This window comes from Mycetomoellerius zeteki, unplaced genomic scaffold, assembly GCF_001594055.1.
Source record: "Mycetomoellerius zeteki isolate Tzet28-1 unplaced genomic scaffold, Tzet1.0 scaffold98, whole genome shotgun sequence".
Taxonomy (NCBI): domain Eukaryota; kingdom Metazoa; phylum Arthropoda; class Insecta; order Hymenoptera; family Formicidae; genus Mycetomoellerius; species Mycetomoellerius zeteki.
Genome location: NW_017258021.1, coordinates 317,555 through 334,156, shown reverse-complemented (window position 1 = coordinate 334,156; position 16,602 = coordinate 317,555). Strand labels below are relative to the sequence as shown.

At 31.0% G+C, this 16,602-nt stretch overlaps 2 protein-coding genes across 2 annotated transcripts; one reads left to right on the top strand and one right to left on the bottom strand.

The window, feature by feature from the left end:
- Positions 1–2,464: 2,464 nt before the first annotated feature.
- Positions 2,465–5,151, top strand: LOC108730963 (venom allergen 3-like). Its single transcript, XM_018460969.1, has 5 exons — positions 2,465–2,654; positions 2,925–3,095; positions 4,263–4,344; positions 4,436–4,571; positions 4,859–5,151. Exons 1-5 carry the CDS (start codon positions 2,523–2,525, stop codon positions 5,028–5,030), a joined length of 693 nt encoding a protein of 230 aa, XP_018316471.1. The 5' UTR covers positions 2,465–2,522; the 3' UTR covers positions 5,031–5,151.
- A 5,399-nt stretch (positions 5,152–10,550) lies between these two features.
- On the bottom strand, positions 10,551–12,319 carry LOC108730828 (transcription factor Sp9). Its single transcript, XM_018460755.1, has 2 exons — positions 11,479–12,319; positions 10,551–10,831 (listed from the first exon to the last, which is right to left on the bottom strand). The coding sequence occupies exons 1-2, from the start codon at positions 12,317–12,319 to the stop codon at positions 10,551–10,553; spliced, it is 1,122 nt and encodes a 373-aa protein (XP_018316257.1).
- Positions 12,320–16,602: the final 4,283 nt, after the last annotated feature.

The following is a 16,602-nucleotide window of genomic DNA, read 5'->3' as shown; positions in this document are numbered from 1 at the left end:
TATATTTATATATGTGTATACCATATATTTCAATTTTTTCTAACTGTATTGCATAAATTGTAACTTATAGAAAGTTACGTGATAAGAATCGAAAATATATACATTCATGATACTTACATTACTAAAATGCTGCTCCGTATATCTGTACTCTGAAAAGTAACTGATATATTATTAATAAAGATGCCAGTGAATATACATAAAGTGTATATTATTTAAATATATTAATATATTACCATGAAGAATAACTGATTTGTCAGTTTCATTATAAGTGATATGTCATTATCAGAGATATGTCATTATCAGTTTCAAGTTCAAAATGAAAATACATACATATAAGTATAACAGATTACAATTTGATTCTAGAAAATAAGTGCGATATGTTATTCTTAGTGCATAAAATATAAAAGTCGTTTATTGAGATTTGATTTGAAATTTATACTAGCCCGTACAATGAAAAATAATTGCTTGTAATTCCAGAGTACCAATTTGTTAATGACACGGAAAAAGAACATGGCGGCCTGCTCTCAAAAAACTTTCGAGAGATGGAAATAAATAATTGAAATATAAGAGTTATGAAAATGGTTTAGATTAAAAGCCTCCCATCTTTTTTTAGTAAAATTTCGAATTTTCGTATCAACTTCCAATTTTTGGTTTGTTATGCCGTATTTTCAGCGAGTAATTTATTGATCAAAAAACGTTGCCTTATTACCTGAAATGAATAAATATTAAGTAAACTCAAAATTTATAAATAAGAAGTTCTCAAGTTAAGTACAGAGAAGCTATTCAGTTAAAGAGTTTAGTGATTATTTGACATAATATACATATATTCACTTCGTTATAGAGCTTTTGAAATACCGTTCTAATGTAATACTTTTCGTATTTCTAAATCTCAATAAACGACTTTTATATTTTGTGCACTAAGAATAACATATCGTACTTATTTTCTAGAATCAAATTGTAATCTGTTATACTTATATGTATGTATTTTCATTTTGAACTTGAAACTGATAATAACATATCAGTTATTCTTCATGATAATATATTATTATATTTAAATAATATACATTTTATTCACTTTGAACTGGCATCTTTATTAATAATATATCAGTTACTTTTCATGGTAATATATTATTTTAGATAATCTATTCTAGATAATTTAAATTTATAAAAGTTAAATTTTTGAGGATGTTTTTTTGAACATGGCCTGACCTTTTTATTTTTATGATTTTTTAGGTAATTCTATTTAAAAAAAATGATTTAATATTTTTATTTAAATTTAAATCAGATATGTATAAAATTATGATAGAAACATTTATAGTGATTTTTTTCGAATATCTGTAATCAATAAAATAATATATCTAGATATTAATTAAAATTTTTTTATAAATAATATATTTTTGATATTATTCCTTATAGTTATAGATAATACAAAAAAAATAACAGAAAATACAAATAGCTGTAACAATAATTTGTATTATGGAAGAAATAAATTAGCTTTTTAGTTGATAAGAATATACCTAATTATATTACTTTTAAAAAGATAAAAAAAAATTGCATTTATAACGATAATGTTCTTGTATAGTTCGTACTTAATGTAATCATTCTTTCGTTTCATGTTAAAAAAAAATTATTTAAATTTGAGCTAAATTCTTATGCTAAATTTGAGAAAAAAACATTAATAGAGATTTTATAAATTTTATAAAGTATATTATAAATTCAATAAAACAATATATTAAGGTATTGAAGTTTAAATTTATAAATTACATGTACTTTAAACTTATAGTCATTCTAATTTTGTATAGCAATACAAAAAAAATAAGGAGAAGTACAAGCTATAGTATTAATAAACATAAAAATCTAATAGAATGTAATTCAAATTTAAATAAGATAACAAATACTTCTTCCAAGATTTTCTGATTATCAATCATAAAGTAATATTTTATTTTAATTTCATTTTTTAAATATTTTATTTTAATAAATTGTCAATAAATTTCATTACTCAATATTTATAATTTAATTTATAATAAAATTTGTAATAAAACTTATATTATGTATCTACAAGTCCTACAAAATATTGTAAAAGACATTTTAAATCAACTCACTTATCTCACCAAATGTTTGCCAATATATAAAACATTTGGCAACAAGAAACTTTATATTAAATAATAAAATATTCCATTTCGATGTTGAAATGCAAAGTAATATGAAATAATATTAATCAAAGATTGTAATAACATTAAAAATAAATTGTAAAATATTTGCATTGTTCATAATAATTGTAGTAAATACTGAATATGCTCTGTAAAATAAATATAACGTAATATTAAGAAAAGATAAAAAACAAAGAAATGCATAAAAACTAGATAATAAGTTAATAATGCAGATAATATTAATGGCAATAGTTTCGAGTGATAACAATAGTATATAAATTGAACTTGCTGTATTCTTTAAAAACCAGAAAGAAGTTCTCGAAGGAAATATTAAAAAGCATAAGAAATAATAAAAAGTATAAGAAAAGCATCATGGCTGTAATTTTCCCGTTGTATTTTGCCGTAATTTTGGCGGGAATATTTGCTAATACAATCGCAATAGATAATTATTGCAGTGTAGAAACGTGTGAAATTAAAGGGCCTCATACAATGTGTACTTACACCGTAAGTAGATTACACGTGTTATATGTATACGTATATATTATTTTTAATAAGTTGAAAAGAACATAAAGCTTTTCCCATATACAGGAAGTTTTGTGTTCTCCTCAACTTAATAAAAATATATAATTTATTTAAAAAAGTATCTTATTTCACACATCTAAATAAGAATATTTATTTTTCTTCCTTAGAAGATCGTTGAGATCGCTTTGTAAGAAACAATTTGATATATGTATTAAAAATGTGCTTAGTTAATTGTACAAAATTATGTCGTAGTCTCCAGAACCATCGGCAACATGCAAACAAGTATATAAAGTTGGTGTTACTAATGAAGACATAGACTCAATATTAACTATACACAATAAACTGAGACAAAGAGTAGCATTGGGTCAAGAATCTAGAGGAAATCCTGGTTGGCAACCTAAGGCAGTTGACATGCCAAACTTGGTAAGACGTAACATATAATATATTATTACAGTAAATTAAAATATAAACAAAAAGACATCGAATAAGTATGTTTAAATTTATTTGAAATAATTAAATGTTTATTTAAATTTTTTAAAAAGAAGTATATAAAGTTGTGATTTAACTATGATAGCTTTGACTTAAAGATTCAATCATTTTTTTATAACATCTTTTATAAACTAAAAATTGGTGTAATAACGGTTAACCAATACTAATTTAATTAATTTTTTCCGTAAAGAGTTTAAATAATAACTTTGTGTTTATTTACGTACCTAAGGCAAATGTATAAAGACGTAATAAATTTCCTTCAAATAGTTCACAAGTCATGAGAAAATTTAGAAAGTGAAAAAACATTATCTATAATTTTATATGTATATCATGCAATACAAAAAGAATATATAGTACATATACTTAAAAAAAATATTTTTTTATTTCAAATTAAAATTTATACAATACATGTAACGATATATAAAATTATGAATAAACTTTTGTTCGGACTTTTGGAACTTGTGTGTACCTAAATACGTATGTGCAAATATACATATACTGATGTACACTACCGTTTATAAATTCAGAAATGTTTACAATTTGCTCACATCTCACATCTTACTAAGAAAAAAAATAATCGTAGAGCGGTATTCATTCTTATTTCAAGATTGTCTTAAGTAATGTCTTAAGACGCTAATACGATCCTCTGATTAATTCGTGACTTCTTAAGATTATATTTAAAACGGTCTTGAATATAAGATCTGACTATGAATACCGGCCGTAGAGAAGTGTTTAAAAATACATTATCCGTTTTGAATTTTAATTTTGTTTCTACACTGTAAAAAAAATCAGGAAATTCAACTCGAATTGATATAAATCAACTCAATCTCAGAGTTAAATATGGCGAACTAACTGTCAGGTTGCGTCAAGAAAAATTTTAATTTCCTTTAATATCTCTTCCTTGTGATAAATAAACATTGAATTTTGATTCGCATAAATTTTTTAAAAACTTTTTAAAGACGTTTTTGTAATTTAATTTTTCATGAGATGCGCGAAAATTATTCCTGAACTTATAAGCAGTAGTGCATACATTTATGTACTTTTTCACATACACACAATATTATATTATATGAATACACGCTCATATATACATTCTCTTAGACCTGGAATAAGGAATTAGCAAACATTGCGCAAAGATGGGTCAATCAATGCAATTATGGTCATGATGCATGTAGAGATATAAGTAGGTACCGATTTATAACTGTCACTTATAGTTGTAAATTAAATGTACGAATTATTAATTTGTTTATTATTTTTACTTAAATGCATTACAGATAAATATCAAGTTGGTCAGAATGTAGCCCAGTCATATTCTTCTGGAGAAAACGATTACACTATGCAAAATTTTATCGATTTATGGTACAATGAAGTAGAAAACTTTGATGCAAGAAGAGTTAACCAGCCATTTAAGTAAATATCTTTTTAATATTAAATATTCTAATGCATATAGATCTTACATATAGATTTTAAATATATTTGCAAATATACTGCGATATAAATTAATTCTTCAAATCGTAAAAAAAGTCTTGTACATATCTGCATCATATTTATATACTGTATTTATAGTATACTTTATAGAGATATCTATATATTATATATAAGAAATGATATTAAACTATTATAGTATCAATTAAATACCTTTGAAGATATATTTATGATAACGTTTTTAATACGATTATAAAATAAATTATTTGTAGAATGCAAGCGGAGACAAGTCATTATACCCAAATAGTCTGGGCTGAAACAAAAGAAGTTGGTTGCGGATTTATGACGTATAAGAATAATCAATGGAATACGAGCTACCTAGCTTGCAATTACGGTCCAGGTGGAAATGTAATAGGTGGGAAAATGTATGAAATTGCAAATTAAGTAAATCCAATTGAAAGATTTGAAATATAATAGAAGAAGCGACTAACATAGAAAAGCAAATAGGAAACTACATATATTATCAGTAAAAACATACAGTTGCAACTGTCATAATAATATTAATAAAGAGTAAAATAATATTTTCTTCTTTCTTTTATTGTCTTTTTTTCTCTTTCTACTAATGCTTAACATCAAATTTTTCTATAAATTGTCTTTGTTAAGTATAGTTTTCTAACATAAGACAAAAAATAACAATATACATAATTTTTGCTGTTTTAATATACCTAGAAATTATTATTTAAATTATTATTACTTTAAGTTATTATAGAGAGAAATGAATCATTTTATTAATGGTTTTAATTATTAGTTAATAAAATATCTACTTATTATGTTATATATTACATAAAAACAATTTTTTGGTTATTCATAAATTTTACGATTTCACAATTGACGATATTATTTTATGACTGAAGGTCGAGAACAGAGATTACACATATCCGTCACAATTGTAAAATAAAATACAAATAAGGAAAAGTAAAGTACACATAAATCATGTTAAAAAGTAACACTAGAAATTTAATGATAATGATAACATTGTAAAGAACACGTAAATCATTAAGTAACTTTCTTATCTAAGATTTTTGTGCACGTACTGTAACTACATTTTCAATGTTTCTTCCTGAAACGTTTCATCTGCTCGAATTGCATCCTGATCCAACAGCCCCCTCGATTAACGAATTACATTACTCGCACCTTCTTCCGTTTACAAACTACTCATCCCCGCGGGCAGTCCAGACTGTCGTGATGATTCTGCGAGTGATCCGTAGCTTTCAGGTGCGCGCAACGAGGAACGTCAGCGCGTATTCATCGTCTTTGAATTGCGAATGGATACAAGCGATCCATACATCAGAAAGTCAGCGGCGCCCCGGGTGTGCCCGTGGCTTCCTGGTGAGTGCGAGAACACACTCGTCCTCGCGAGGGAGAATGCGAAAGATCTCCCGATGAAGAAGCGGTATCTGCGTAAGGCAGAAGGAAAGGTGGCTGGCCATTAGGGGTTCTAAACGCTTTTTAAAACCGGATTCTAGGAGGAACGTATCGAGTGTCAGACGCGTAACAATGACGCGGGCAAACATTCCGATATACAGGCCCACCCGCGGCGTGCATCGCTGCACAAGGGAAGCGATCTGCGACATGGACAACATAACGCGCAGGTAATGTTTGGACGTGCGTAAAAGGCGAAGAGAATGAACGGCGACGGCGAAAGCGGAAGAATTTGTATCCGCTGACAGCGATTTCCTCGAAGCAACAGCTATTAGAGAGAATTGAAACGATTGTGAATTCATTGTGAATTTAGGGCGTAAATATTACTCGCAATTGCTGCATCCAATATAATACGCATAAGAATTGTTAATGTATATAACAACAAAGGACCCTGCGCTAATTATATAGTAAATTGGATTCCAGTAAAATGGATTAGTTTTCACATATAATATAACTCTTATAGAAATATAATACTAGCCAATACAGAAAAATAGTAATTATATCTACTTATTTTAAATATTAAAAGAATTATTGTTCAGTATTTTTAGTACTTTAAAAAATAATTAATTATTGTCTTTCAGTAATATATTGGTCACTGTTAAATTTTTATAAGGAAATATGGGGAACAAAAGACGTCATAAACACAATAAAGCTCAATAATAGATAGTTTGTAAACTATTGTGGCGTATCAAAGCTCTATGAATAGAAGTTTTATACCTTTGAAACATTATCCTTAATAGCAATTTATTGGCGATACATTGGTTAAGTTTCGATGATATATTGGACCAATATTGTGCCAATAATTGCATTACTAGGGATAGCTCGAAAACTATTCATTATTAAGCCTTATGTCTATAACACTTTCTATTCATCACATTATAAGGTAGATCATATAGGTATATAGTCCGATTCACGCTTACAATGCTTAAGAATCATTTCATTCTTGTTGTTTCTCAAATATTAAATAAGGACAAATGATGCTCACGAGTGCCGTAAGCGTGAATCAGACCGCTGTCTATGTATGAAAACTAATTAACTAATTTCTTATTAATCGGGACGCAATTTTTCATATATAATTAGGGTCTTTTACTTAATAAGTAAAAAAAAGTCGCAATTTGCCTGCAGATGTTTCTCACATTCTGCACGTGCCATAAAACATCGACTTCAACTTCGATGATACATACTTCAATGGTAAGTCGTTAAATTACACGCAGAAAGATTATTATCATTTGAATAGAAATTGTAAATTCTTTATTTTTATTTTATCTGAAAAAAAATAGAGTTTGAAGCAAAATAATCCGTTTTTTTGTTGGCAAGTACAAAAGTAGAAAGTGACAAAAGATGCTACAAATATTTGGCGGACGTAGTCGACTTAATAATAATAGATTATCAGTGTAACCTGAGAGATTAGGGTAGACTTTTCTAGGGCCGTAATCCGGATGCATTTAAATAATCGTTTAACCCAAGGTTACCCTTCGGTTATAAGATTTGGAACAGGCCAGACCAAACAAGTCACCTGCCAATCTGCATGGGACAATAAAAAAAGGAACAAAGAAGAAATCATAAGATGCATTATTTGTAAAAAAAAGTTCAAAATCCATGAAGATTTTTTTCTTTTCAATTAAAAAACTCTAAAAAATACTTAATGAAAAAATATCTAAAAGGATGAAACTTAACTGGCTATTAGAAAGAGGAACTTTTAGAAGAGAGAAAAGAGAACGAAGTTTCGTATCTTCGGAAAAGAACTATGAAACTTATTGTTAGTACAATAGATGAAGCGGGACAGAGACCGAGAAGAAAGATTCGTGCTCTAGAGAAAGAACTCTAGAGAGCTCGCGATCATATATCTATTGGTCGGTAGGGGGGTGTCAACGAGCCCAACAAAGTCCCAGCGGGGTTTCCGCTACCCGAATTGCTACCGGCACTCCCCGTGTGAGAATCTGGTACACTTAACGCTAAGCTACCGCAGCAGCTCCCGGATTATCCAGTTCTGTCAGTTGCGATCGTATCCATGTCATGTTCCGGACAGAAATTGACAATCGCGTGCCACTCATAATCCGTTTTGAATCTAAAATTCGCTTCTTAGCGTGTGTTCAATTGCAGTTAAGGCTTAAAAGGCTTAGAAAAGAATATCGAGATATTGATGACTTACTTAAACGATTAAAAGAAAGATACACATTGGTGAATTGTATTCTTTTGGGGAAGCAATTAAATAACAAAGTTTTAATCTTCTATCATACAATACTTCATTAAAAATAATAAACTAATGAATATTAGAGTAAAATATTTAATATTAAATATATTTACAAAGAAAAAATATATTTTATATAATTAGTTTGTCATTAACTGTACAGCCATAAAAAAATCATTTTGCAAACTATTGGGAAATTGTAATTATCAAGTAAAAAAACGATACAAATTCAAATCAAATATATAAAAGATTTCTGAAGAAATGAATTACATTCAATTTTTTTTTTAATTCTTTGATTTGACGAGTGAGCATATCATCCTTTCATACTTCCCTCGGAATCACAGATTCATATACGTAACCGCGAAACATCCCATAAAAACGTATTGTAATGAAAAAAAAGGCGGAAAAAGAGCACGGACACAGAGACGCGTGTGCGTTTCCGAGGGCGAAAGGGCGCAACCCACCGTTCTTCCCCTACATCCTTTACAGTGCGTCGCATAAACGAGCAAGGGGTTCTCTATTACATGAGGGGTTGCAATCAGTGCGGTTGGTGACGCCATCTTGAATTTAATCGCCGGGAAAATGGTGGTAGTCCCGAGGCAACGTTGATGGACGAATATCGTTGCCTGATTTAAAATATTATAGATTCATACTTATGCAAAGAAATAGTGCATAAACTTATCAGGGAAATATTGCAATTACTATTTGGACATAATACAATATTAATATTAACAGAGAAAAGAGTATAATATTACTATAAATTATTATAATAATCTAATCATCTGCTAATATTTTATAATTAAGAAAATATATTAAGAAGGAGCAATAGATACGAATTAAAAATTGTCATGTGTAATTTAAATGCTCAATTGTTGCAATAATAAAATACTGATTATTTAATAAAAGTTAATTCATTTCATTTCTGTGTTTTAATTAGAGTTGTACATTTTAGAGAATTTAAGAATATTCAGTACGCTAAAATAAAAATATATATGCAAAGCAATGAGTTATTATATTCAAATTAAACACTATCGATATACTATAAATATTTATTTCAACAGTAAATTACTTAATTATATAACAAATATAATATATAAATTTAATAAATATATATAAAATATGCATTTTTCAAATATATTCAGTCTTTGATTATTTACACCTAACATATAATTTTATACACATATATGTACAGTTAACATATTACTTTCCTAAAATACATTATTGTTACATCTAACTTATATTAAGAGTATATAATAAACTCTAATTATAAGTACTATCTATTTCAATAGTTACACAAGGCAAAATACGGTAAAACTTTGTTTGAAAGACAAAAATCTCATAGCTGAAGAATTTAAGGCAATTTTGGCAAAATGTCTCTAGAATTGTTCAAAGTTATAGTTAACAAAACAATAATAGCCAAGACAATTGCCAACATTCGCTGAGAGGATATGACGCTAAAAGAAGAGATGAAAATTTATATTATATTACATAAGTATACACATTATATTACATAAATATATACATTATATGAAAGAAAAATTGAGAAAAAATAGAAGTTAACATAGAAACATCTACAGAAATGGAAATCTTGGTTTGTAAGATGAACAGAGATGGCAATAATTAAATTGTTTTTTACGTTAAATTAGTTATAAGTTAGATAAATCGCAAATAAAAGCTAAGTTAGATTATAAGTAGAAACAAGTATATAATGTAACACAGAAGTCTTGTAAACCAATTGAGAAACGATAAAAACTACATGAACGTACAAATTGTACTACATAAGTATTTATATTATTTTACGTTAAATTAGAGTAAAAGAACATAAGATAAATAATAAAGTAATATGTTTCGAGAATTCATTCAATTTAAAAATGAAACACCTTAATGATGTTAGATTGACTGCATAAACTGCATGATTATATTGTACTATCGTAGTGATTGGAATTTACAATACAGCGTTATCGGACTAGTATATTACACTGTAAAATACATGAACTTATTCTAACTTATTTATCTAAATTTGCAATTTATCTAACGATGCAAAATATTCGCGTTATTTTCCCTTTCGTATGATAAATTTGTCGTGACAAACTCAGAGAATATCGAGCTCACAGTCTATAGTATCTGAATTTGCGATTACCATCGAATTAATTGATGCAAAACCCTTCGAACTTCTTGTCAAAATTCTCCAAGCATCGAAAGCTAACTGTACGTTTATTGTCAATTTAAACATTAAATTTATTTATTGTCAAAATGATCACTGTGTTCGACTTTTTATCAGAGATCCAACGTCAGATCTGATAAAGATACGGCGAAAGTTCGGTGGATTGTTGAAATGGATAACTTAGAGAAGCGATCATGTCTAATGCCGCTGTGGAAACACGATACGAGTCGCGTACCTCATGAGTCCTCATATGCTTCTTGAGGTGATCTTTGCGTCCAAATCGCTTCTTGCAAAAGACACAAGAGTAAGGCCGAACGCCAGTGTGAATTCGTTTGTGTCGCGTCAATTCCTCATTTCTAGTGAACCGTTTCCCGCAGGACTCAACGTCACACTTGAACGGTCTTTCACCTGTAGGAACGAAATCCTATATATATGTTCTGTCAAAATGATCATTCATATTTGCCTAAATTTATTCGGATGGTATCCAAAGATTATTGCCGATATTTTTCTCAAATACAAATTAGAAGGATAATCATGAATGTTTGCGCACAAATTTATTACGCGAAGTAAGCAATATTAACCGAAAACAAAATATACAAAGTGGACATAGAAACTCTTTTTTCAAATGATAAATCTCTCTAAAAATATTTTAAATAGCGAGTATTTTAAATGTAAGTGTTGTCTATGTAGGAGAGTTACAGATACTTTGCAAAGTATTTATACATTAAAAGAGGATACAAATATTACAAAGGTTTCCACTGTGACAAACTGTGTCTATCTTTTGTAATTAAGAAATTCTTTATCGCAGCTTCATGTAAAATAAGATAAAAAGAGTAAAATACAATAAAAGTAAAATAAAATAAAGAGAACAACTTGCCCCCCAAACTAAATTTGAACGTTCTGTCTAACAAAATACTATTACATAAAAAATAAGACTGTTTTATAGAAATGTTTAAAAATGTTCTCTAAGAAACGTTTCTTATATATGATTATTTTTTTACTCATACAACATTGTATAAATTTATAAATTATTTATACTAAAGTTTTTAACTAACCAGTGTGTATGCGAATATGTCCGGTAAGCTGGCCGCCGTTACTAAATGCCATACTGCAATGTGGACAGTTGTGTTTCTTTGGGCGCATTTTTTTCATCTCTTTAGCAACAACATCCTGCCGATGCACAATTTGCACCGCCTCTTCCACGGAATGATTATAAAGATTTAGAGGAAAGATTCCAGGATAGATCCCAGACTGAAATCCGGAATGTATCACTGGATAGACACCGGGATGTATCCTGGGGACATCGGGAAGGCGTGATTCTGAGCTCCCAGTCCATGGTCCTGAATTTGCGGTCATCGAATAAGTTCCGATAATCGAAGTAAAATCCTCCGATGGTCGAAGTTCTCTTAGCGTCGAGAAATAGTTCGGCGAAATAACATCACTAGAAGCGTTGAACTTGTCCGAATCTCGAGTAGAAATCGAGCGCGACATCGGAGTAATTGAATCCAGCGGTTGTTGTGGATGGAAGACACGTGAGTTGTCCTTCGCACTTTGCACGATGCCAGCGGAGGCATCTTCGTCTTCGAGGGATGGCGTAGTTCTGGTTGCTACTTTACCGAAGGATTTGCTTCCTCTTATTCGATGAAAACCGGTCAACGATGTTGAAGTCGCCGTTTCTTGATCCAACAAATTGCCATCACAGTCATCAGACATTTCGATAGTATTCGTCAAAGTTGTCGATGTCGTTGAGGACACAACTTGTTCGTCGTCTTCCTGCCTGCTGCATGGCGTATTGTGGAGTGCGTTGTCAATCGTGATATCGATTTCGGAAGCTTCGTTTGTTGTTTCCAGATCATTCCAAGGTCGAAATAAACCCATTGTCTTCGGTTTGGACATCTTGAGAAAAACTAAGGATGTTGAACACTACTTCCTCTGTCACGTAAGACTCCAGTGTGTCGTATATGGGACAGTCAACACGACAATAAGAGCTGTTCAAAGGTAACTGAATATAAATCTAGGCTCACCCCGATCTTATACTTATAGAAATATTTTCCCCTGCCTATGGCCTTTTGGGGGTCGAGCCAATCCACTTTAGGGATGGAGGAGGGAGGGATCGTCCTAAAGCATCGGTTGCAGGAGAATGAAAGCATGGACGCCGTTGGCAGTAAGGCCGTAGGTGGGTTTAGAGGGGCCTGTCGAGGGCTCGATGCGAGATACGCAGCCCCTTTGTAGAGAATTAATCGGTCGCTGCGGCCACGGGGCTCTCGCCCCTTTTGTTACGAGGGAGCACGAGTGCAGGCCGAAGGAGGGGAGGGACATGAAACGATCAGCGTGGAAAGTCAGCACGGTTGGAAAGGCAGAGAAAGATGCAGAACCGATACGAACGAATGATATCGAAGGGTCGCAAGACCTACAGTAGGTCCACCCCGTTCACTCGAGCATATCGCTTTCTTCAAACTGTTTCGACGAGGCACGCCCGTGACACAAAATTTCACATCGACGCTGATTATTATTGGTTACAGAAGGGTTATAATCCCCGACTATTCTCATATAAGCGTGGGAGATATTGGTACAGATGAAATGTTTCTTATTCAAACGATGTTAATCCAATAATCATTGTTATCATTTTTAATAATGCTATTATTCATTAAATGATATAATAAATAATATTTTTATTCATTATTTATTATATGCTAAGTATTTTTAAAATTCCTGCCGTTTTTTCGTCTCCAAAATTGATTTGTTTCGAAGGGAAGATGAATGAATGAACCTTAATCAAAGTAATTTCCTCCATTTTCTACTACTTTTTCCCATCTCTCTGGTAACAGGGCAATCCCACGACGATAGAACGCGGTGTCTTTCGAGGCGATCCATTCATCCACCCATTTTTGGACTTCGTTGTAACTGGAGAAGTGTGTGTCCGTAAGTGCGTGTTGCATCGATCGGAAGAGATGCTAATCCGACGGTGCCAAGTCTGGAGAGTACGCTGGATACGGGAGAACTTCCCATTCAAGCTCTAAAAGTGTCTGCTTCACGCTTTTCGCGACATGTGGTCGAGCGTTATGCAACAAAATGACTTTGCGTCGATTGTTGGCTACGGATGATCATTTTCAATCGATTGGAAAATCTCTTTGGCGTCGAGAAATCTAATCTGTGAGGATTGAATCACTTTCAGAGATGTCTAAACTACAAAAGACATATGACTTCATCGTCGAAACTCCCCAGCGTTGGAGCCAGCACTCTGTAGTAGCGAGTGGCAGCAATTAAGTTCAACACTTAATATATTATAAGACATAAATTGAATGCATTTGAAATAAATTTATAACGCTTCAATAATAAATTCAGTACAAATAAAATGTTTATCTAAGCCTCTGCGGTTGTTAGTGCATACATTATATTTATAAGGCGATAAGCTGTAATTCGCAAGCATTGGTTGTACGAATTTATTAATGAAGTTAATACATATTTTTATCTCTGAAGTCATCACATTCAGAATATGTTTACTCACACTTGCGAAGTAAAGAAATAAAAATATTCTTGAAAGTATCAAGATGTAGATGCGCCTTTAGGCTATCATATGTCCAGTCATATCTGCGAAACCAGATTATACAAAATGCATTGATTCTGTGCAAAAATGTCTTTTTTGTCAGCAAAATAATAGCATAAATATAATAAATTCTATTAATTATAATGGCAGATATAACATATAATGGCAGATTGATTATCAGAATCTGCTAGCGATCTACTTATTTCGGCAGACTCTGTTGAGGCAGAATATGTTTAATGCAATTGATTTAATGGCCTGTTTTCAGAACGCGCTTTTATCGATAAAAGAACGCTTTTATCTCTAAAATTCTATAATATGCGTGACGTAAAGTATAGTATGTTAGCGCGCTAACATCGTTGTAAGCGCGTTCTGAATACGGGCCAATATCTTTAATATACTGATTATTTGTACATATATGTTACGGGCAAAGTCCGCAAGTGGGCAATGTCGACATTGCCCGAGTTGCCTACTGTACAATGTCAGCATTGCCCACTTTGCTCGTAACATATACACCAAAAATCTTTGAGGATAGTACTTCGCAAAAGCATGTCATTGATTTATTGTAACATTCGAAGAGACAAAGAAAATGAAAGAGTCGACCCTCAGTAACAGATAGCCACCCCCGCCGATTCACGTCACTCACCCTCTTCTTTTCAACCATCGGCTGTTTCATTTTTATCGGCTGTTTCGCTTGCATCAATTGTGACGACACTCTTCTATCAAAACGATGTTTCTATGAAATCGACCGAGAGCCATTGATGGGCCTTCGACTATGCCCTTCATCGCATTCATCACAGCGTCGCTCATTTTGCAAAGGTCCTGTCGCTTGAATTTTGCGCCATCGTACAATCTTCGTGATACCATAAGTCAGACAATTTTCATAGTATTAATAAATAGATCTTAATGGCAATATTTACAGACCATATAACTTGTTAAAATAAATCTTCTCTCTGGAATTTTCTTCCATCATTTCTTCCAATTTATTAATAAAATGTGAGTTAATACACAATTGTGTAACAATTATTTGCTTAAAAATAAATAAATAAATAAATATAAGTTGTGATGTATATTTGTAAATTCTTCTTAAATAAATACAAGATTAATTAATTATAAATATTTACATTTAACCATGTATAAATATTAATTTTATATCTTAAAAAATCGTTAATTATAGAATCAATTTATAAAGAACTTTATCCCGAATTTATTTATAACCTGGACCATTTAACAAAAAAGCTAACTCTTTAGAAATCTTATAACACTCTCAATTGTTGTATTTACCCCTTTTTCATATTTATTATTGTTCCCAGTACTTATAAATTTAGTCAAGTAATTTATTACCATATCTACGAGATAATGAAAATCATTCTAAAGGCTGAAAGCTCAAATTTTTCAACAATTTAAAATACCTTTCTTTTTTCTTTTCTTTATTTGCGTATACTCTTTGAATAGATGTCAACGTGATGATTGATCAGATCTAAGAAGTTACTTCAGTTTTCTTTTTACTAACAGTTCTCGATTCGTCTTACTTAGAATGACGGATTTCACAACAGCCGATTACGGCTACCGTGTGTCAAGTTGAAGTTACGTCTTTTGCGGTAAAAGGATACGAGGTTGTGTTGACTCAACGACCGTCGCGGGTTTTTGCTTGCAGTCAATGAATGCCTAAATCTTTTCTACCTGCCATTACTTGTTACCATTTCCGAAATTCACAGAGTATTCACTACTTACACAGAAGTTAATAATTCTGGACCAATAATATAAGTTGAAATTTTATTATATAAATACATTTGAGACTAAACGATATTGATCCTTCTCATAATCTCGAATAATTTGCGATTCTTAAATTTGTTTCCTAAAACAAGATGTGAAGATATTATCTAAATTACATTATATACTAGAGTTTATAAGCAATCAAACTCCGCCTTCCTATCTAATCAAATTTCTAATTTTAATCTGAAATCCAAAATTAAGTTCTTAACATTTTGTATACCATATGTTGATGATTTCATAAAAAAATTAACAAGAATAAGTAGCAGACACGGCTATTTGAACGACCGTGTTTCGAAACTGTGTATTAAAAGATCCATCAAACGAGTACCTTTTGCATGATAGTTTTACGCCCCATGCACTACAATTGTTACAAATTGGTCTATTCTGATTGAAATAGAAAAAAGAATATGAGTGATCGTGGGTGCATCGCTTTCATTTCGTAATATCGTTTCCTGGAGTTTCATTGTACGCCCGTCAATGACCGATGATGGATCAGGCGTCTACAAATATCGTACATTTCTACCCAATCTCGCCGAATTTATTGAGAGCACATTTTTTGCGGATTGCTGCGATTTAGAAAGGTATTGTGTTTATAGTAGGCAAAAACTTGCGTCACACAAAAATATGGAGCGTTGTGGCTGTCCGACGGGCTTTGCATTTAATATTTAATTGTCGTATACTTGTCGTACACTTCATAATTTTGCCAGCTTTTGAAATATAAAATATAAAATCGCTAAAATATAATTCTAATATTAATATTACATTGATTCTATCAAAATTTATTTGCAATTAATCGATACGTAGATATTTACTTGCATCGCATAAAAATATGTTTAAAAATGTGTTTAGTCTAAGGCGT